General features: G+C 54.0%; 2 protein-coding genes across 2 annotated transcripts; both read right to left on the reverse strand.

The window, feature by feature from the left end:
- Positions 1 to 1,509: 1,509 nt before the first annotated feature.
- CDK5RAP1 (CDK5RAP1 mitochondrial tRNA methylthiotransferase) lies at positions 1,510 to 8,066 on the reverse strand. The gene is made up of 13 exons (XM_083873238.1): positions 7,821 to 8,066; positions 7,114 to 7,217; positions 6,624 to 6,658; positions 5,836 to 5,936; positions 5,490 to 5,700; positions 4,634 to 4,754; positions 4,121 to 4,351; positions 3,790 to 3,887; positions 3,622 to 3,677; positions 3,376 to 3,506; positions 2,357 to 2,506; positions 1,828 to 1,968; positions 1,510 to 1,696 (listed from the first exon to the last, which is right to left on the reverse strand). Exons 1-13 carry the CDS (start codon positions 8,059 to 8,061, stop codon positions 1,616 to 1,618), a joined length of 1,701 nt encoding a protein of 566 aa, XP_083729364.1. The 5' UTR covers positions 8,062 to 8,066; the 3' UTR covers positions 1,510 to 1,615.
- Positions 8,067 to 9,277: 1,211 nt separating this feature from the next.
- LOC310916010 (bactericidal permeability-increasing protein-like) lies at positions 9,278 to 15,851 on the reverse strand. Its single transcript, XM_083873242.1, has 15 exons — positions 15,725 to 15,851; positions 14,955 to 15,054; positions 14,206 to 14,334; positions 13,614 to 13,769; positions 13,178 to 13,241; positions 12,659 to 12,722; positions 12,115 to 12,206; positions 11,780 to 11,956; positions 11,510 to 11,569; positions 11,218 to 11,385; positions 10,865 to 10,932; positions 10,601 to 10,643; positions 10,194 to 10,257; positions 9,623 to 9,699; positions 9,278 to 9,356 (listed from the first exon to the last, which is right to left on the reverse strand). The coding sequence occupies exons 1-15, from the start codon at positions 15,837 to 15,839 to the stop codon at positions 9,309 to 9,311; spliced, it is 1,425 nt and encodes a 474-aa protein (XP_083729368.1). The 5' UTR covers positions 15,840 to 15,851; the 3' UTR covers positions 9,278 to 9,308.
- Positions 15,852 to 18,191: the final 2,340 nt, after the last annotated feature.

Consider the following 18,191-nt stretch of genomic DNA (forward strand, 5'->3'; position numbering starts at 1 on the left):
TGAAAGATTTACCATAGGGCAGTTGAAACTGGTCACTGCCCAGTGGGCTCAATGAGCCAAGCATGGCCTCAGTGCCCATCAGCTCTGACGGCTGCTGCTTATACATGTTGCTGCTTCCTTTGGGATTTCATCCCAAACTGCCGCCTCTTCCTGAAACCCACCTGGAGCACAGGCTCACCCTCCCTGGGCAGCAGAGCTTCAAGCCCTGCTTTGTGAACTTGGGCCAAAGACACTTTCCCCATGTGGAAGCAGGAGGGCAGACCAGCCCTGTGTGCCTGTCAGCACCTCAGAGCCCACACGGACTGTGCTGACTGTGCAGATTCACTTCTAGGAGAAGAGACTCAGCTCTGAGATAATAAGCAAAATGTATTTGTTTCTTGAAGCCTAATGAATATTCAGTGAACCATGCTGTCTTCAAAGAGATACAATTATAGCCCAGAAAGAGCTGAGCAGGAGAGGCGGCTTTCGAGCAAAACCCTTTCAAGTTTATTTTAAAATTCTGCAAATTCATGTGGTGACTGCCCTGCTACCAGCTGTTCCTTCAAAACTGGTCACTGGCTAGAGCCTTTTACAAGGATTTATTTTAATGACATTATTATCTGTATGAAAAAGGATGATCCTTTCTCACATCTCAGTTTACTCACAAGTGCAGGTCACAGGTCCTTGTTTGAATTTCACAGAGCAGGCTGGAATGTGACACTGTGCAGCCAGGGTCAGCTGCAGGCTGATGAAAACAAGGAACTGTCAGATGCACTTGAAGAACTTGCTGGCCATTTAAATCAATACAACCCCTTATCTTACTAAGCAGAAGGAAGGATACCCATAGATATTTGGATTACAAAACTGCACCCCAGGTTTTAAGAGACCAGAGATGACCCTTAACTAGCAGCCATCTCTTCCTTTCCAGCCCCCAGGCCTGGAAACAAGGAAATCTTCTCCAGACAAGATCCAATTGTCCCAGTACCAGGGCAAGGCTGCATTCCTTCAGCCCAGACACAACAGATTCACTGATGCACACTAAACACCATTTTTCATTCCACAGTCCAACACCACATTCCAACACACAAGCATGGTGTGGGTTCTTGCATCCCCTTTCCAAGTGTTTCGCCAATATCTGGAAAGAATTAATCAATCTTCTGTTATTTCAGTTCTTTCTACACTTTGACAGTACTCCCACTATTCTCCAGCAGCTACTGGGGCTGTGTTTTGTAGGTACTACACGCTTTTGCAGCTCCTTAATTCAGCTGAGCTCGTAGGGAGGAACTACTCTGCACATCACTCAGGCTGGGCTGTGCCAGAAGATGTGATCACAGTCAGAGGACAGACCTGCAGCACTGTGAGGGTGGGACAAGCCTCAGAGCAAGTCAAAATACACAATCTCACAGTACTTGGATTTTGCAAGTTCACACACAGCTTCTACCCCTTTGAACCTGCACATACCTATGAGAGATAAGTTGGCACCAAAGCAGAAATATATATGTATTTTATTATTTCATAAATAAATTTCAATATACATATATATCTCCCTGATTCTACCACATCTGCACCCGACCACACTTCCTTGTTTCTTCATGGAGAATATGTGCTGCTTCCATCCAGGGGCAGCAGGGATCCCTCAGTGAGAAGCAGCAGCACGGGACAAGGTGGTGCGGCAGAGCGGAACTCCCCGCAGGGTCTGTGAGCTGGCAGAGGTTACCTGAAAGAAACAACACAGATCCTCAGGCACAGAAAGGCTGGGGAGGATCCATTCTAATTTTAGGCTCTTCTGGCAGCAGCTGCCCTAGAGAACAGCACTGTGCAAGGAAATGAGTAGTGCAGGTAAGTCACCTTCACCATCACATAGTCCCCTGGCTGGGCTCTGCCTGGAGCCCCGCACTCGGCAGCATCCTCCAGCTCGGCGTCAGGGAAGATCACCTTGATGTTGCCATCGTTCCTCCCACACAGCTCCGAGGCAGAGCGTTTGCTGGGCTGGAAAGAGGACAGGGAACATTACCTGTATGGCAATTGCTCTGATTCACTGCTGGGCTTTATTGCCTCAGGAATTAATTGAGCACTATTGATGGTATTAAACCCACATTAACCAAGCCCTGGAACAGCGCATTGTGGCCAGAGCTGTTGGGTGACACTCACACACCAAGGCACAAATTCTGTGCTTGGTCAGAGATGCATCCCTAACAGATCCCGTCCCCTGTGCTCAGCTCAGTGCTCTGGAAAAGTCAGGCTGCCTGCTTAAGTGTGAAGAAATGGTCTTTGGAGTCCTGGGATTACAAGGAGAAAGTGAGAAGTGGTGACTGCTGTGCACAGCCTCAGAGCCAGCAAGAAAGGAGGAGGACAATTCCACTCCAGGTCCACTCACCCCTTCCACCAGCACCAGCTGGGCCTGTCCCACCAGCGCCGCATTGGCCCTGGCAGCCTCCTCCCGAAAGGCAGCAACGAGCTCCTCCAGCCGCCGCTTCTTCACGTCTGTGGGGACATCGTCCTGCAGCCGGTGATGCGCCCGGGTCTTCTGCACACACAGAGCCAGTGCAGCCCCTCAGCACCCAGCCTGAGCCCAGAGCTTTGTCTGACCCCAGTCAGCTCCACTGCTCCGCCAGCAACAACTTCCCACATTCCAACAGCATTTCAGTTTGTATCACAAAAGAACTATTCCAGTGCCAGCCATGTCCTCGTGCTCCTCACATCTTTCTTCTCCACCTTTTAGGCAGAAGGTCTGATGCAGGGCACTGAGTATCAGTGGCTGTAAAACAGTTTTGCAGCTCCTGTGTGGGATGTGCCTGTGCCTGGCTGTCCACAGACAGGCAACAGATTCTACTATTTCTAATCTGTATACTGAATGGTGATCCAAATCCCTTTGCTTCCTTATGTTTCCCAACCTCCTGTCCTCTTCCCCAACAGTATCACACACTCTGGAGAGCATTGTAATGGAGACTAACCAACTACCCACTCTTCTCATGGAATACCTTCTCAAAAATTCGCCACTTCCTCCAGACTTGACTGACAGACCCATACAGCTGGGCTCCAGCCCAGCTCCATCAGCACATTCCTCATCAGTAAATAATGTATTTGCAGTGTCTGCTGACACAGTTGCTTCTCTGCAATAACCCTGGTGCATCTGCAGGGCCAGGTCACCGAGCAGTTACCAACCCTGACACTCCTACAGAGAATCTGGAAGCCTCCCAGGCACAACAACAGCCCTTGCAGAACCACATACCCTGCAAGTGCTGCCTGGGACAAATGACATCTACCAGTATACCGAGTCTTTGGGTATGATTTTCAACAGCTTTTTAAAAAACGTGTTACTGTGAGAAACAGCACTGAGGAGTTTAGGGGACACACCCAGAGATAACAGCCTTCTCCACCAGGGCCTGCACTCACCTGTCTCATGCTGTAGGCAAACAAGAAGCCGACGTTGTAGCGGACTTCCCGCAGCAATGACACCGTCTGCTGGTGATCCTCCTCTGTCTCTCCACAGAACCCAGTGATGAAATCACTGCTCAAGCTCACTCCTACAAAAGGCACACAGCTGTACTCTTCCCTCATGGAAGACAGGAATGCTGCACTCGGGAAAGGACAGTGAGATGCAGCTGTGCCGAGTTCAGACCAAGCCAAAGGAACACGCACCTGGAATAATGTCTCGCACGTGGTGCACGAGCTCTAAATATGCTTCCCTTGTGTATCTGCAATGAACAGCACATGGATTTGTTAACTGGAAACTCACAACATCAGTGAGGAGAAACCAGGAGCCCAAATCAGAGGGCAGGACACGGGGCTCCTCATGGGGTGACCCACCCTCGCCGCATGGCCTCCAGGACTCGTGTGCTCCCACTCTGGGCTGGGAGGTGCAGCTGTTTGCAGATGTTGTGTCGCTCCTGGATGAGCTGCAGGACCTGTGGTAAGTGATCAGGAGATGTGTCAGTCAGCTTAACTGTACCAGAGTGCCAAGGGAAGAGTCTTCCCTGGGTAAAAGTCAGCAAACTGCAAACCTGCCAGCTTAAGCCCCGACATCCAACTCCCAGGAGCTGCCATTCCCAGTTTGGGAAGGCAGCATAGCTCATACCTCACATTTCAGAGCTGCCTGGCTGCCTGCAAGCAGAGGCCAAAGTGTTTATTTTACACTTGCCTCATCAGGAAAATCCTTGGGGTGTGGAGAGGTGAAACGGATCCTCATTTCTGGGTCAATCCTGGAGACCTGGTCCAGCAGGTGTGAGAAGCGCAAACCTCCCTGTTTGGCTTTGTAGACTGTGCTAAAGCCACGGCTGAGGCCTGGGGCAGCCACTGACTGAAACTGCACCTCAGACAGGTCTCGAAAGCTGTTGACATTCTGACCCAAGAGGGTCACTTCTTTCACTCCCTGCAAAGTAAAGAGAGGAAGAAATACAACCTGAGCAGGATGGCTAAGCTAAAAGGGCACCCATGGGTTTACTCCAAGGAGTTTCCAACAGAAGCCCTCCCTTCCCTGTCTGTGATGGAGTATTACAAAGGGAATCAAAAAGCCACTGGAGGAGCCCCACCACAACCTCAACTCTGCAGATAAAGGCAGTGACACTGGTTACAAGTACCACTGAAAATACTGTTACCAGGAACCACCCTTCCTCCCATGGTTTGGGACAGGGGGGAGGATGCTCTGCCTCACCTGATCCGAGAGCATCCTCACTTCCTGCAGGATGGAGGCGATGGGGCGGCTCCTTTCCCGGCCTCGGGTGAAGGGCACAATGCAGTAACTGCACATGTTGTCACAGCCCCGCATGATGGACCTGCCGAGAGGTAAAGCACAGGTCACACCTCCCTCCTCCAGAATCATCCACGCTGCATCCTGCCCAAGATGAGCCCAGTACTGCTGCCTGCAGCCAAGTTCCACACACAGACCACCCACACTGCAGTCAGCTTGCCCTGAGCTGACACCTCCTCATTTTTCCTGCACATTTCCGGGAAAGCTGGAAAGAACTAATGAGGCACAGACTGCCACTACCACTGCACAGACTGGCAGTGATCAAAGATCCTTCTACATCCCACTCCTGCAGAGAGTGATACTGTCCTTCCATACTCTACAGCCACACCGAGCAGATTCTGATTACATGTCTGACAATGTTATCACCAAAACTAAACAATCAGAAGAAATAACGTGTGGAGGATTAGAAGAATAAATAGCAGAACCTGGGGCAGGGCATCACTGAAGGCAGGGGATGAGAGAGGCATAGACTTCAGGAAGAGACAGTGGCACAGAAATCACTCAATGCAGCATCAGTCTGAGAGTCAGCATTCCCAAAGGAGAGGGAGAGAAGTCCACAACAGCCAGAGCTCAGGGCACACTCTCCAGGGCTCAATCACACAGCAAAGCAGCAGCAAACACACACACACACACACTCTGGGAGACCCAGTGCAGCCAGGCACTGCATCTCTTGGGCAGCTGCTGTCACTGACACATATGCTCTGCACAGCAGATTTCCAAACCGGAGCCACAGAAACAAGCACTGGGAAAAGGTACTCACACAAATGCTGTCGTGCCACCTGCACTAGTCTGGACTGGGAGAATGTCAGCATAAGTCTCATCTAGAGACAGCAGGACATTGGCAGCTTGCTGGCCAGACTCTGCCACTGCCAGCAGCCGGGGAAGGTCACGGTAGGCATCAGGTCCTGCCACAACATCGACCAGCTTCTCCCTGTGCAGAATCTCCTCCTTAAGCCTCTCGGCCATGCATCCTGCCAACAAAAGAGAAGGGTCCTCAGGAGGCAGTGCCCGCCCTCTGTCACTCCCCACAGCCCTCCCCAGCTGCTTTCACCCCAGGGACAGGCGGGAGCTGCCGGTGGGACACGGGTGAGGCAGCAGGGCCCTACCCAGGATCCCGATGCGGAGCGGAGCTCGAGCCTGGGGCCGCCAGGCCTTCAGTGCCTTGAGGTGCTGCAGACGGTTCCAGATGGCCTGTTCTGCCTTCTCCCTGGGGACCAGGAAAACTGGCCATTCCAACTGCTGCTGCTGAGCACAGCCCCGGCCTCAAGCGGCCCAAGTGCCTTGTGAGGACAATTCAGCTAAAGGCAGGGAATCTAATGGCACCTGAGAGTGCCGTTTGTGGTGTGGGGATTATGCCTTGGCTCTTTATCTTATCTGCTATCACTTTGTTTGCCTGAGAGCATCTCCATAGCAGAAACACCTGAGGGACTAAGCTCATGGGGAGAAAAAGTGCCTTGGCCACAGTACAAGGTACCCTGCAAGTGACAAGGAGCATCTGGTGTCTTCTGCATTTAGAAAAAACAAGCAAAGTTCTCTTTATATCAAGTTGCCCCTAAACATATTTCTCACATGTCATAAGTATAGACACTGTACCACAGAGTTGCTTCAAGAGAAGACAGAATATTTTAAAATGAAATCATTAATTGTGCAGGTCTCTCACTGCCCATTGCATATGCATAGAGCTTACGCTACCAAAGAACTTCTCACTACCCAGAGAAGCAATTCACAGCACAATTAACGTTGTAAACCATAGCACCAGCTAGCCCTACCCTCAACTAAACAGCCAGTTTCAGCAGCTGCACACTCCTTTCCTCATGCAACACCTTTATTGCCTTGGTTTTCAAATGTTAATTCCTTAAAAACTGTCCCAAACCAGCGACAAACATTTCCTTACCTCACAGAACAGGTGACAAGAAGAACCACATCTGCCTACATCAAAAACAACAGAAAGAGAAAAATCTATAAAACCCAAACAATAAATTCTCATGCCCTACCCAGGTAACCTGAAGCTATAAAACTCACTTAACTCAGGGAAAAAGATCTGCCTGAGTACACAGCAGGTTTCAACAAAAGGAGTTGCAAGAAAGAAACAGAAGACAAGCAGAGTCTTCACTAAATGGTAAAAGCAAACTCAAAGATGAGACTGGAGGATCCTGCTGTGTCCAATCCCTCTCCAACTGAGATGGAGCCCAGTAGTTTAAAGAAAAAAGACAACCCACAGCTTTCTACCACACTTGTTAAGCAGTTTCCTTCACCTCACAGAACTCAGACTGCAGAACTCCTAACATCCCACAGGGTTGCGCTCCAGAGAAAAGCTGGGACTTGCTGGCACAGCCAGGGAGTGAGAGCTGTGCTCCAGGAGAGCTGCCAGGGGGCTGCCTTACCTCAGCCAGCTCCTTTGTCCTGGCATAGCCACTCTTCTGCAGGATGGCCCAGGCGATCTCCGTGTCACTGACGTTCATCTGGCAGCCGTAGGTCTCCAGGTAGACTGTAACAAACAGTGTGTGACACAGGAGCCTGCTCAGCTCCCACCCACCACCTGTCCTATCCCCTGCTCGACGGGAAGAAGCCTTCAATCCCACCCCTGGAGCCAGGGAAGCAGCACAAAAGCTGCCTGCACCTGCAGCCCAAAACAGATAAACCAAAGGACAGACTCTGGGAAACCTGTGTGCGCTGCAACACAGCAGGGCTGGGCTGTGACTGCAGAGCAGCAGCAGCTGTGTCCTTACTGATATACAGCACTGATGGCAATTAAAACCATCCCAGCCAGGGCATCACAGCCCCACAGGGGCTGCCACAGCACCACTGACAGCCCAGCACACACCACGGGCAGGTGCCACAGCAACCTGCTTTCTGCCCAGCTCCATGGTGGAAGAACACACACGACTTTGCAGCCAAGGACTAAACTCCTTCCAGCGTCAAAACCCCCTCAGGGCCCCAAAAGCTCCCTAACAACCCATTTTCCCCACTCTGCTCCGGCTGTGGAGCACCACTGTCTGCACCGGCCTTACGGCTGCCCTTGACTCGCAGCGAGGCCACAGCAGCGGGGTTCGGCTGAGCACAACAGCTCCGGCCCCGAAGCCCCACAGACCTTTGGGAGCCCCGGGAGTACAGCCCGGCTCGGGCGGCAGCTCCTGCGACGGCCCCGGCTGCCGCGCGGCAGCGGCCCTCAGGAAGTGCCGCAGGTCGGGACCCGCGGGCAGAGCGACGCCGGGCCCCTCCGGCCGCTGTCCCGGCCCGCAGCGTGTTCTGCGGGCGGCCCCGGTGCGGGGGGCGGCCCCGGGCGGGCGGAGCAGCCCCGCCGCCCGCAGCGCTCGGGCCCCGGGCAGCATGGCCGCGGCCGGGGGGGCGCTTTGGGGGACGGACCGGCCGGGCGGGGACGGGGCGGCCTCGCCGTGCTCCGACAAAGCAGCCCCGCCGCTGCCTCCACCCCTCGGCGTCGCGTTCCGCCCCGCCGCCGTTCCGGGCCCGCCCTGCCGCTGGGCGGTGCCGCCGCGGGAATCGCAAAATCACAGAATTAATTAGGTTGGAAAGGGGCTCCGAGATCATCGAGTTCAAGCTGTGACGCAGAACCAACATGTCAACTGGACCAAGGCACTGAGCGCCCTGTCCAGTGTTCCCTTAAACACCTCCAGGGATGGTTACTCCATCAGCTCCCTGGGCAGCCCATTCCAAGGTCTAATGACCCTTTCTGTGAAGGAATTTTTCCCAATATCCAACTTAAAAGTCCCCTGGTTCAGCATGTCCTCTTTGTTCTGTCTGGGAGCAGAGCCTGACCCCCACCTGTCTGCATCCTCCTGTCAGGGAGTTGTGAGAGCAAGAAGGTCCCCCCTGAGCCTCCTTTTCTCCAGCCTGAGCCCCCCCAGCTCCCTCAGCCTCTCCTGGTGCTGGTGCTCCAGCCCTTCCCCAGCTCCATTGCCCTGCTCTGGACATGCTCCAGCATCTCCATGTCCATTTTGAAGTGACGGACCCAGAACTGGACAAAGGATCTGAAGCGTGGGCCTCACCCATGCCAGGGGGACAATCCCTTCCCTGCTCTGGCTGCCTCACTGGTTACAGGCCAAGTTGATACAGGCCAGGATGCCCTTGGCCCTCTTGGCCACCGGGTGCTCATGTTCAGCTGTTGTTGACCAGCACCCCCAGGGCCTTTTCCACTGTGCTCTTTCCAAGCACACTGCCCCAAGGCTGGAGTGAAGGGACAGGACAGCAGAACACAGGTGTTCCGTGGTGCCTGGCCATGGCCATGGAAACAGCCAAGCAAAGTGGTATTGATCCTGCTCCAGCTCCCACCTGGCCCAGTGTAGCCCCAAGTACAAACAGTGACACTGACACTCAGGCCCCGGCACTGGCACCTTTATTGCTGCTCAGAGGAAGGAAGGGGGACTGGCTCAGGACAGGGCAACCCCAGCTCATGGGAGCACCAGGTGAGGCCCCAGCAGGAGGATGAGGGATCTGGGTGAAGGCAGCAGTGCAGGGCACGGGCAGGAGCAGTGACCTTTGGTGCTGGAATCAGGGGCAGGGAAGGGCAAAGTGGTGAATGCAGCATATTTAGTGCTGTAGGGCTCTCATCGCCTTATCTTCATCCCTGAGGCTGGAAGTGAACGTCTGCTCCAAGCAGCAGGAAATTCTGGGAGAAAGAGACAAAGTGCTGAGCTGCCACTGGCCCTGGCAGCTGCATTGCCCAGCACCTACCACATCCCTGATGGGAGAATGGATTGGCATGTGTGCTCTGGTTTACTGCTGGGCCATTGGGACCTCAGCTGAAGAGTACCATCCCATCCATCACTTCCCAGCACAGCTTGGGGAACTGGATTTGGAGGCTGTGCTGGTAAGCAGGGCTTTGGGGACAGCAGGATGGACCCCAGCTGGAACCAGGTGCTGCCCCCCACTCACCTGGTGAAACCTCACGAGGATATTGGAGAGCTGAATCCTGTTTGGCAGTGCCAGAGGGAAGCCCTCATTTAACCGAGCTGGAAAAGACAAAACACGTTTTCTGCATTGGGATGGGAATGGGAGTCAAGGGAGAGCAGAGAACAGAAAAGGTGGCCACCTCCTTCCCCCCATCCCTTGCCTCTCCTCCACTGCTCCTGGGGCAGACACAAGAAACTCTTCCCAATCTCCTGGGGCAGGGCTGCGTGTTGTGCCATGACAGCCCCCTCGGCCCCTCCAGCCACCAGCCCCACTGAGGTCTGGACTACTGGCGAGGCAGGAGAAGCAGGGATTGGGGGAGAGGGTCTGGAAAGCATTAGGATATGCATAGGGCTCATTTTTTCCATTGCGTTTGCTGCTGGGAGCCTGTCAGAGCAGCGAGAGGCTCCCACCGCTTTACAGCCGCCTCCTGCACGCACTTTTCCCAGGATCAGCCTTGGCAATGAGGATTTAATTAGTGAGCTGGGACCACTTGGACAGAGCAACCTGAGTGGAGGGTGCTCCAGTACTCCCATTCCCCCCACTAGGTTCTCACCATTGACATGTGGGAGCAGGACATCAGAAGCCAAGTAGTTCATTATGGACTGCAGAACTTCCACCTGGGGAGTGGGGAGAGGGGAAGGAAAACCTTTAGCTTGTGGGACAGGAGACATGAAGGGAATGGAGGATAATTAGGAAAAGGAGATGAGCTGGGATGGGCACACACTTTGCCAGAGACCAGATTTGTCTGGCCACACTGGCAGGGGAGGAAATGTTGGAGTGAGAACAGCAACAGATCTGGCTCTGTATCCTTTCCCAACCTTGCAGGCTAAGGCGGGAGGCGGCTGCAGGGTCAATGTGGGGTCCTATATGGGGAGGCAGCAGAGAATGAGCCCTCGTCCTGGCCCCAGCAGGCTGCCAGCTCCACGCTGGGGGCTCTGGTCATGGTCAAGGATAACTTACCTGGAAAGTGCCAACAGCCGAATCCTTCAGAGAGAGCCGGATCCTGCACAGGGACAGAAGTGGTGCCATGGAGGATGTCCCAAAGGAGGGAGCGATTCCACCCAGCAATGGCCATGCAGATCCCTCTCCCTCCAGCCCCAGCTCATTCCCTCCACACCAAGCCCACATTCCTGGGACCTTCCCACCCCCTCTCTGTCCTTGGCACCCAATAAAGGAACACCCTCTGCCACCCCTGGCCCAGTCAGTGGGTGCTCCCCTCTGTACCTGCCCACATCCAGGCTCCCAACGATGCGGCCGGATCGCACGTTGATGACAGCGGACATGTTCCCTGTCTGAGGAGAGAGCACAGAGCTCTGGCAGTGCTCACCCCACCTCACCCCAAAGCAGACACCTGGGAGAATGGCTCTGACAGCTGAAACACACCACTGCCCATCCAGGGGTGTGTTTGCACCCAGCATTAAACCTCACATTTCTCAGCTCAGCAGTTGTTTAGTTGGGAACACCCCCAGTGTGCCTGAACAGCACCTGGCACTTCCCCTGGAAGGATGTGGGCAGCAGGACTGGGCACAGCTCAAACTCCCTTCTGCCCCATTGCCTTTGTCTGTGTCTGAACTCACCAGGCTGAGGAGGAAGAGAGGAGCCAGGGTAGAGTTGGGAAGGATGGCATAAGCCTGGATATCCACAATGGGCTGGAAGGAGATTCCTCCTGGTCCAATAGTCATGAATGGAGCAGTGGGAGCTGACAGCCTGAACTTCATTGTCATGTTTGGGTACATCTCCTCCAGCTGTGTGGGAGGAGGGAGAGGATGGGAATGATGGCACAAACCCCTGGTTCTGAGGGAGAGCACCTGGCACAGAGCAAAGCCTGTGTGTGCAAGAGCTCTGGGCAGGCAGGGCCAGACTGCTCACCTGGGGAATGAAGGCTGAGAAGAAAGAGGTATCCAATCCGAATCTCGCATCCTTTGGAATCTGCAGGGAGAGGACTGTCACACTGGGGCAATGTGGCACAGAGGAGCCCTGGCAAGCCCTCCCATCCCCAAATGCTGCCATGTCTGACAGCCCAGCCCCATCCCACAGCCCCCAGCTCTCTCACTGGGACTTCTCCAAGCCTGCTGGCTGCTCCAGAGCACCTCAGCAAATGGAAGCTCTTTCCCAACCCTGCCCATTCATGCCACTCACTATGGCCTCTGTGATTTCAAAAACCAGTGCTCCGGCCTTGTGGTAGGCAATGCCAGCTGTGTTGAAGAAGTAGCTGGAGGCTCCAAAGTAAACCATGCGGTCGTGATCCGAGGGGAAGGCCAGTGGCAGTGGTGAGAAGGGGACGGTGGAGCGCTGACCCAGGGAATAGAATTCACCCTGGGAGGAGGGAGAGATGTGGAGAAGGGCTGCCAATAGCAGTGGGGTTCACCTGCTCACTCAGGCTGGCAAACAGCATTGGCAGCAGGTACCAAAACCTTGGTTCCCACCTGCGCATGGCATTGGCCAAATCAAGTGTCCCCAGGCCCACCTCTCACCTTCAGGTCCAGCTCCAGGGACTGAGCAGTAGCCCTTGGGCGTGCCACCAAGGAGTAATCAATCCCAATCTTGTCATCTATCCTGGCTGTGACTGTAAACACGAGGAGGAGAGGGGAGTAAGAATGGCATTGTTGGGAAAGCAGGGTGCAGATGGCTTTTGCTGGCATCTGGACAGTGCCATGCCTGGGCTTCTTGGTGCATCACCTCACTACCAGCTGCCCCTGTGCTTGCTTCTGCTAAGAAACAAAACCTCCCAATTTTCTCCTGGCTTTTTCACAGCCATTTCCTGGAGCTGAGGAATGGCCTGGACCCCTAGCTAAGGCAGCCAAAGCCCCTGCTAGCCCTTGGGCACAGATCCTCAGGGGATCTCCACAGACAAACAGGACACAGAGTGATTTATCTTTGCTGAGAAGGTGCTCCCTGGCTCTCAGCTTGGGTGCCAGAAGGCCAGGAGATAGGGAGTGAACACAAGGTAAAACATTCCTGATGGCTGGGAAAAGCTAGGAAGAGCTGCTCCTAAACCCATTTGCAGGCCCCCAGTACCTGGCAGAGTCTGGATTTGCTTCTGGAGCTCGTTTTGTACAGACTTGGCCACATTGTCACAGATCTGTGGAACAGAAAGGCCAGAGAGCTGAGCGGAGGCAGCCGGGACACAGCCCCCACTCAGAGCCTCAGCCACACTCCCTGCTCCATGACAGAGCCTGCTTAAATAAAAGAGCACACAGTGATGATTGTCTCCTTTCATCAGGCAGCACATGAAGTGTCTAAGACACAAGCAGGGTTTATACCTACAAGCGTCTGCTTGCAGCAATTTCCCTTCGGCACAGTTCAGCTCTGGGGAGATCCTTGGAAGGAATTTCATGTGGCCCATGCAGGAATGAACCGTGCTGAGCAGCCAGGACTCAGCCAAAGCAGAGCAACTGAGAGGATTAACCCATCCCACAGGTGTATGCTCTGTCTCCAGTTACATCCGTACATCTGATCTATCCAATACATAATCTACAAGTCTAAAGGCTAAAGACCACCAGAAAACCCAGGATCCTGCCCTCTGTGCTCACATACCTTGCTCTCCAAATTCTTCCGCAACTTGGACTCAATAATCTTGCGGAACAGGTTGTAAAGCCACCTGCAGACAAAAACAGAGAAGTCCTGTCTAGCTCATATCCATACTGCAGAAATCTGTGCCCTGGAAAGGGAGACTCTAGAGATGTAACACCCTGGGAACATCACTCCCACACCAATTTGGCATCTGGCTTTGCCCTAGGGTTTACATTTGCAAACAGACTCGCTGGTAAACCACAGAAGTCTGGTGTCTGCCTTAACCACACCCGTTAAATATGCAGCCACAGCAGGAGAAATTCAGGCCAGATTTAAGACCAGGCAACCTCCTATTTGCCAACAGGCCTTGCACCAGGGCCACATTCAATGGCAGAGCCACATTGCCATGGCAGGTGGGCTAACACACAGTGTTTCCAAACCTTCCAGTGAAGTTACATACCCTAACTTGCCCGAAAAGCGCACACGGACTTTGGAGATGCGGGCGTTGCAGGCTGCGGTGCTGACGGTGGGCTTCCCAGTGGTGTCACTGCCCAGCCTCAGGGTGATTGTGAGGTAGACATTTTCCACCTTCAGGTTAAAAGATCCGTGGGTCCGACTGCAGGGAGAGGGGAATGAAAAAGGGACATTTGTCAATACCAAGGCCTGGTGAAGAGACCTCAAATCAGCTTAAGGATGGATCTATGTAGATCAGTCTCCCTGATGTATGGTGCATCCATGGAGGAGACTGGGAGAGTGTTTAAACTCAGGGGAAACAAATTTCATTGGCACATAAATTAGGAGAGGTAGCCTTTAAATAGAGGGGAGTAAGAGTGAGTAGAGGAGTTTGAAGAGAGACCTGAGGGTCCATGTATAGCTCCCCCATCATGTGCCTTGTTCATGCCTCCCACACTGTTTTATCCATCATATCTTGGAGAGCAAAGTGACAGCTGCCCAGAACACAAGGGAGAAGGTAAGGAGAAAAAACCTGTCCTGATCCAGAGAGGGAGACACAGTGGGAGCCTGAACAGAGAGAAGAAGAGTTGGACACTCACACAAAGAACACCTTCACCCGCCAGTCTCCATTCAGCTCGGCAAAGGCGTTGGAGATGGACACCTGCAGGCCCACGTTGGAGATCGGGGTAATCCGTGAGTGAGGCAAGCGGAAACTGGGAATACGCAGACTAAAAATACAAGAATAATAAAAAAAGTCTTTGTACAGTGGTTCCTCACTCCCAGGCACAAGGCTATGGAGGCACAGAGGCATACAATAAAGGAGGGAAAGAGGATGAGCAGGAGGGAGTGGAGTCACTCCACTGGGAGCATCCCCAGCTGCAGTTCTGCTGCTGCAAAGCTATGCCTGGCAGGGACACGCAGTGCAAGGAGGCACCTTTGGGAATGTGGCCCTTGCAGCCACCCACAGCAGCACCAAACGCTGCACTGCAGGAGCAGAGGCACCTGGGGCAGCAGGGAACTGGCATTTCCACAGGAGCTGGGCTTCTGCTCCACATGGGAACGTATGCCCTGGTCCCACAGGCAAGGCAATCTCCACTACACAGGCTTGGATTGCACACAATCCACCCATACCCAGAGTACCGTGACCCCGGTTCCCTTTTTCCTCTTGGGCAAGGAGCAAAAGGGGAACATATCTGCCTGCACCAAGGACAGGGCCAGCATTTCAGGGAGCTGTGGAGGGGACAGGATGGTCCCCACTGCTCTGGGGACTCCCCACCCTCCCCACCCCTCCTGCCCCTCGCCTGGGTTGGGTAGCAGTGGATGTCTCCACGGGACTGGCAGGGCTCACCTGGAGAGTGAATAGCGCACCTTCCCCGATTTACCCGAGATGTCTGGCAGCTTCAGCTGGGCCAGCTCCTTCTCCAGGATTGCAATCCCCTGCTGATTGGCTGCAAGGACACAGGGAGAGCATCACTCCACCACTGCCACAGGAGCTGGAGCACACACCGGGCATGCAGCAGAAGGATCAAAAGAAAGATCCAGGTGATGCTGCCTCCCAGGCTGGCTTTAAAGCAAACCTCTGTGCACAGAGCTCTGCGAGCACACAGAGCTGCTGTGTGCTTCTCACACAGTGTATTTCAATCCATAACTGTACTCAATAAAAGTAGCACAGGGCCCATTCATCTCAGTCACTGCCCCATCCCAAAGCTCCCGAGCTCCTCTCTCCTTTGGAGTTCCCTCCTCCAGGCTCATGGCTTTGCTACTTGGACATGCTGTGAGACCAAGACCCTTCTGCTGTGCCAGTCTCCTACATTGCCTGGCTACACCTCCCTGAAGACCCCACAAGGCTGGTCCACTCTGCAGGGGCTCCATCAAGTTGTGGGGTGGGGGGCAGGCAGGTGCAACAGGGGAAGCCCTGGGCATGCATTTGGCACCCTTGCCCAAGGTTTTCTCCATCCTGCCCGTGTTCTCCTCACATGGAGCCGTGTGCTCCTCACGGCACCCATGGCTGATGATCTCCCATGCTGACCTGGGACCCTGCACTTCTCACAGGGTACCTGGCTCCACACCTCTGCCACCAGCACACCTGTGAGGAGAGAAAGAAGAAGCAGAACCCACCGTAGTCCAAGCCTGCCTGGGTGATCCTCACCACAAAGCCGGGGTTGGTGGCTGTGGTGAGTGCCAGGCACAAGGCCAGTGCCCCACAAGCCACTGCCAAGCTCCGCACTCCCATCCTGGCTTCTTGCAATGCAGTGCTGTGCTATGCTGGATTCTCCCTGCCCACACCACCTTTATATCCCTGCCAAAACAGGAACTGCGGGCAAAGGTGATGTTTGGAGCCACGGGGGGCGTCCCCAGGACTTCCTGCTTGGCCACCATCCTGCTCATCTGTGCTGCTGGCACCATGGCCCATCACAGAGCCACACCTGTTGCCGCTCACCAAAGACAGGGAAGAGACAATGGAAACTGGGAGGCAACAGCCCAGTTTCCAGCTCTCTGTCCATGCCAGCAGTCCCTGCCTGTGGCGTCCCCAGTAGAGCAGAGATGGATTTGGTATTGCCAGATGAGCCTGATGGAGCCACATTCCTGCACCTGCACCCAGCAAAAGCTGGGAACAGCCTGGGCTGCACAGGAGCAGCATCCCAGCCCTGCTGCTCTCCATCTCTGTTCCTGTCTTATGACTCTCTTGGCTAGTCTGTCACACCACAGACTTGCCAAAGGCACCAGAGCAGTCGTGGGGTTCCAGAGAGGCCCTGGGGAAGAGGAAGGCTAAAGAAGCTAAAGAAGGCAGGTCACAGCTTCTCACTTCATGTGAGCAGACCCCAGGGACCCCCACTCCCAGCAGGCCTGGCAAAGGGGCACCTGCCTGGGCTGGGCAGCTGCACCCGGGCAACTTCCTTACTCAAGTGCTCTGCACCTCCACACCCTGTCACAGGGCTTCTGCACAGAGCAGCCATGCACAGGAGGAGATGTCCATCACCCCAGCATCAAGGTCCAAAGACAACACTTCTGAGGCCTGATATATCACAGCTCTTGTCATGATGGCTGGAGATAGGGGCAGGAGCTGTGTGCAGCCAGGCAGGTGTGAGGGGGGAACACCCCTGTACCCCCCAGCCAGGAGAGCTGGGCTGGCTGGTCTCTTCTTGCAAAATAAAGGTGATGGAGGAAGAAATTATTCAGTTACTTTCATTTCCCGTGCCTGGTGTCTAGGCTAAGGAATCGATCTGCTGATGCAGGCAGATCTCATGCTGGATCCAGGGAAGTCCTGGCTGGCAGAGGCAACATCCTTGATCCAGGAGCCCAAGGGCAGCGCTCCTTTTGCCCATTGTTCCTTTTGCCCAGAAAGAAGCAACCAAGACCAGGGGAGAAAGGCAAAAAGCCAAATCCCCACTCACAGCCTCCTGGGCATTGTGACCCTTCCTGTCACCCATCATCAACTCTCATCTGGGTCTGGCTCAATTTGGAGCAGGGGTTCCCAAACCTCCCATGGTGACAACCCCATCTCACTGAAGGGCTGCATCAAAACAGCATTCAGGATGTTCAGAAGGAGCATGGAGGAACCAGAATTCTTCCATAAGAAGAAATGAAATTTCATAAGGACTAGCACAGAGAGGAAACAAAACCAGGAAGTTTTCCCCCTGGCTTTGAGCAAATTTTGAAGTTGAACTAAAAAAAAGCCTTCAAAGAGCTGAACCCTGACCAAACAGTGCCGTGTTTGGCAAGGAACAGCCAAAACCACATCTAAAGCTCAACATATGTGCCGGTCCCGGTAGTGCTTCCTGCAAGTGCTGACAGAGGGGATGGAACATGAAATCCTGCCCTTTACCCTTTGGACATGTAAAGGCTTCTCCCGCCAAGCTTCTCTGCCTGTCCTGGAACTGTGGGGTCTGATCCAGTGGGGAAAGGCTGGCTCCCCTATGTTACCCCACGCCTTTAGAGGGGCAACACATTGAGACGTGGGAGCAGACCTTCACAGAGGACAGCAGGCAGCAGCTTGGTGAAACATGGAATGCTCTTTATTATCTGACTCCAATAGCTTATATACATTTTGTACAGAGGACCAAGATTGGCCCAAAGAGGTTACAACCTCCTGACTCCATTGGTCAATATGACCATCAGTCAAGTTCTCTCTCAGAGAACAAGAATGCAAAACATACCGATAAATTCTAAGAATACAATATTGTTTACATGAAGCAGCGTGAAAAGCTGCTGCAAAGACTCAAACACTTGAAAGCAAGAAATGCAGGGACAACACCCCCAGGCTGCTGGAGAAGGAATGGGAATGGTCAGATGGGAACCAGGAGCCCCGGAGGACAGGGACTTGCAGGAGTCTTGTGCTGCTGCTGTCCTTTGCCCAGCACTGCAGGTCAAGAGCCCTCTCTCCACTGTCCATAGGCCATCCCCTGTTTCCCAGGTCAGGCATCCCTCTGGCCCCACATGCTCCTCAGCACGTGTGGGCTGTTCCCCATCCTGCCCCAGCTCTTTCCACTTCTCTCTCGTGATGCCATGGCTCAAGCCACCCTGCAGCCGCATGCTGGGGCTACCCAGTTACTATGGGGAACACAGCTACTATGGGGACCAGACT

Source organism: Zosterops lateralis (genome assembly GCF_965231275.1).
Source record: "Zosterops lateralis genome assembly, chromosome: 16".
In the NCBI taxonomy this organism is placed as follows: Eukaryota; Metazoa; Chordata; class Aves; order Passeriformes; family Zosteropidae; genus Zosterops; species Zosterops lateralis.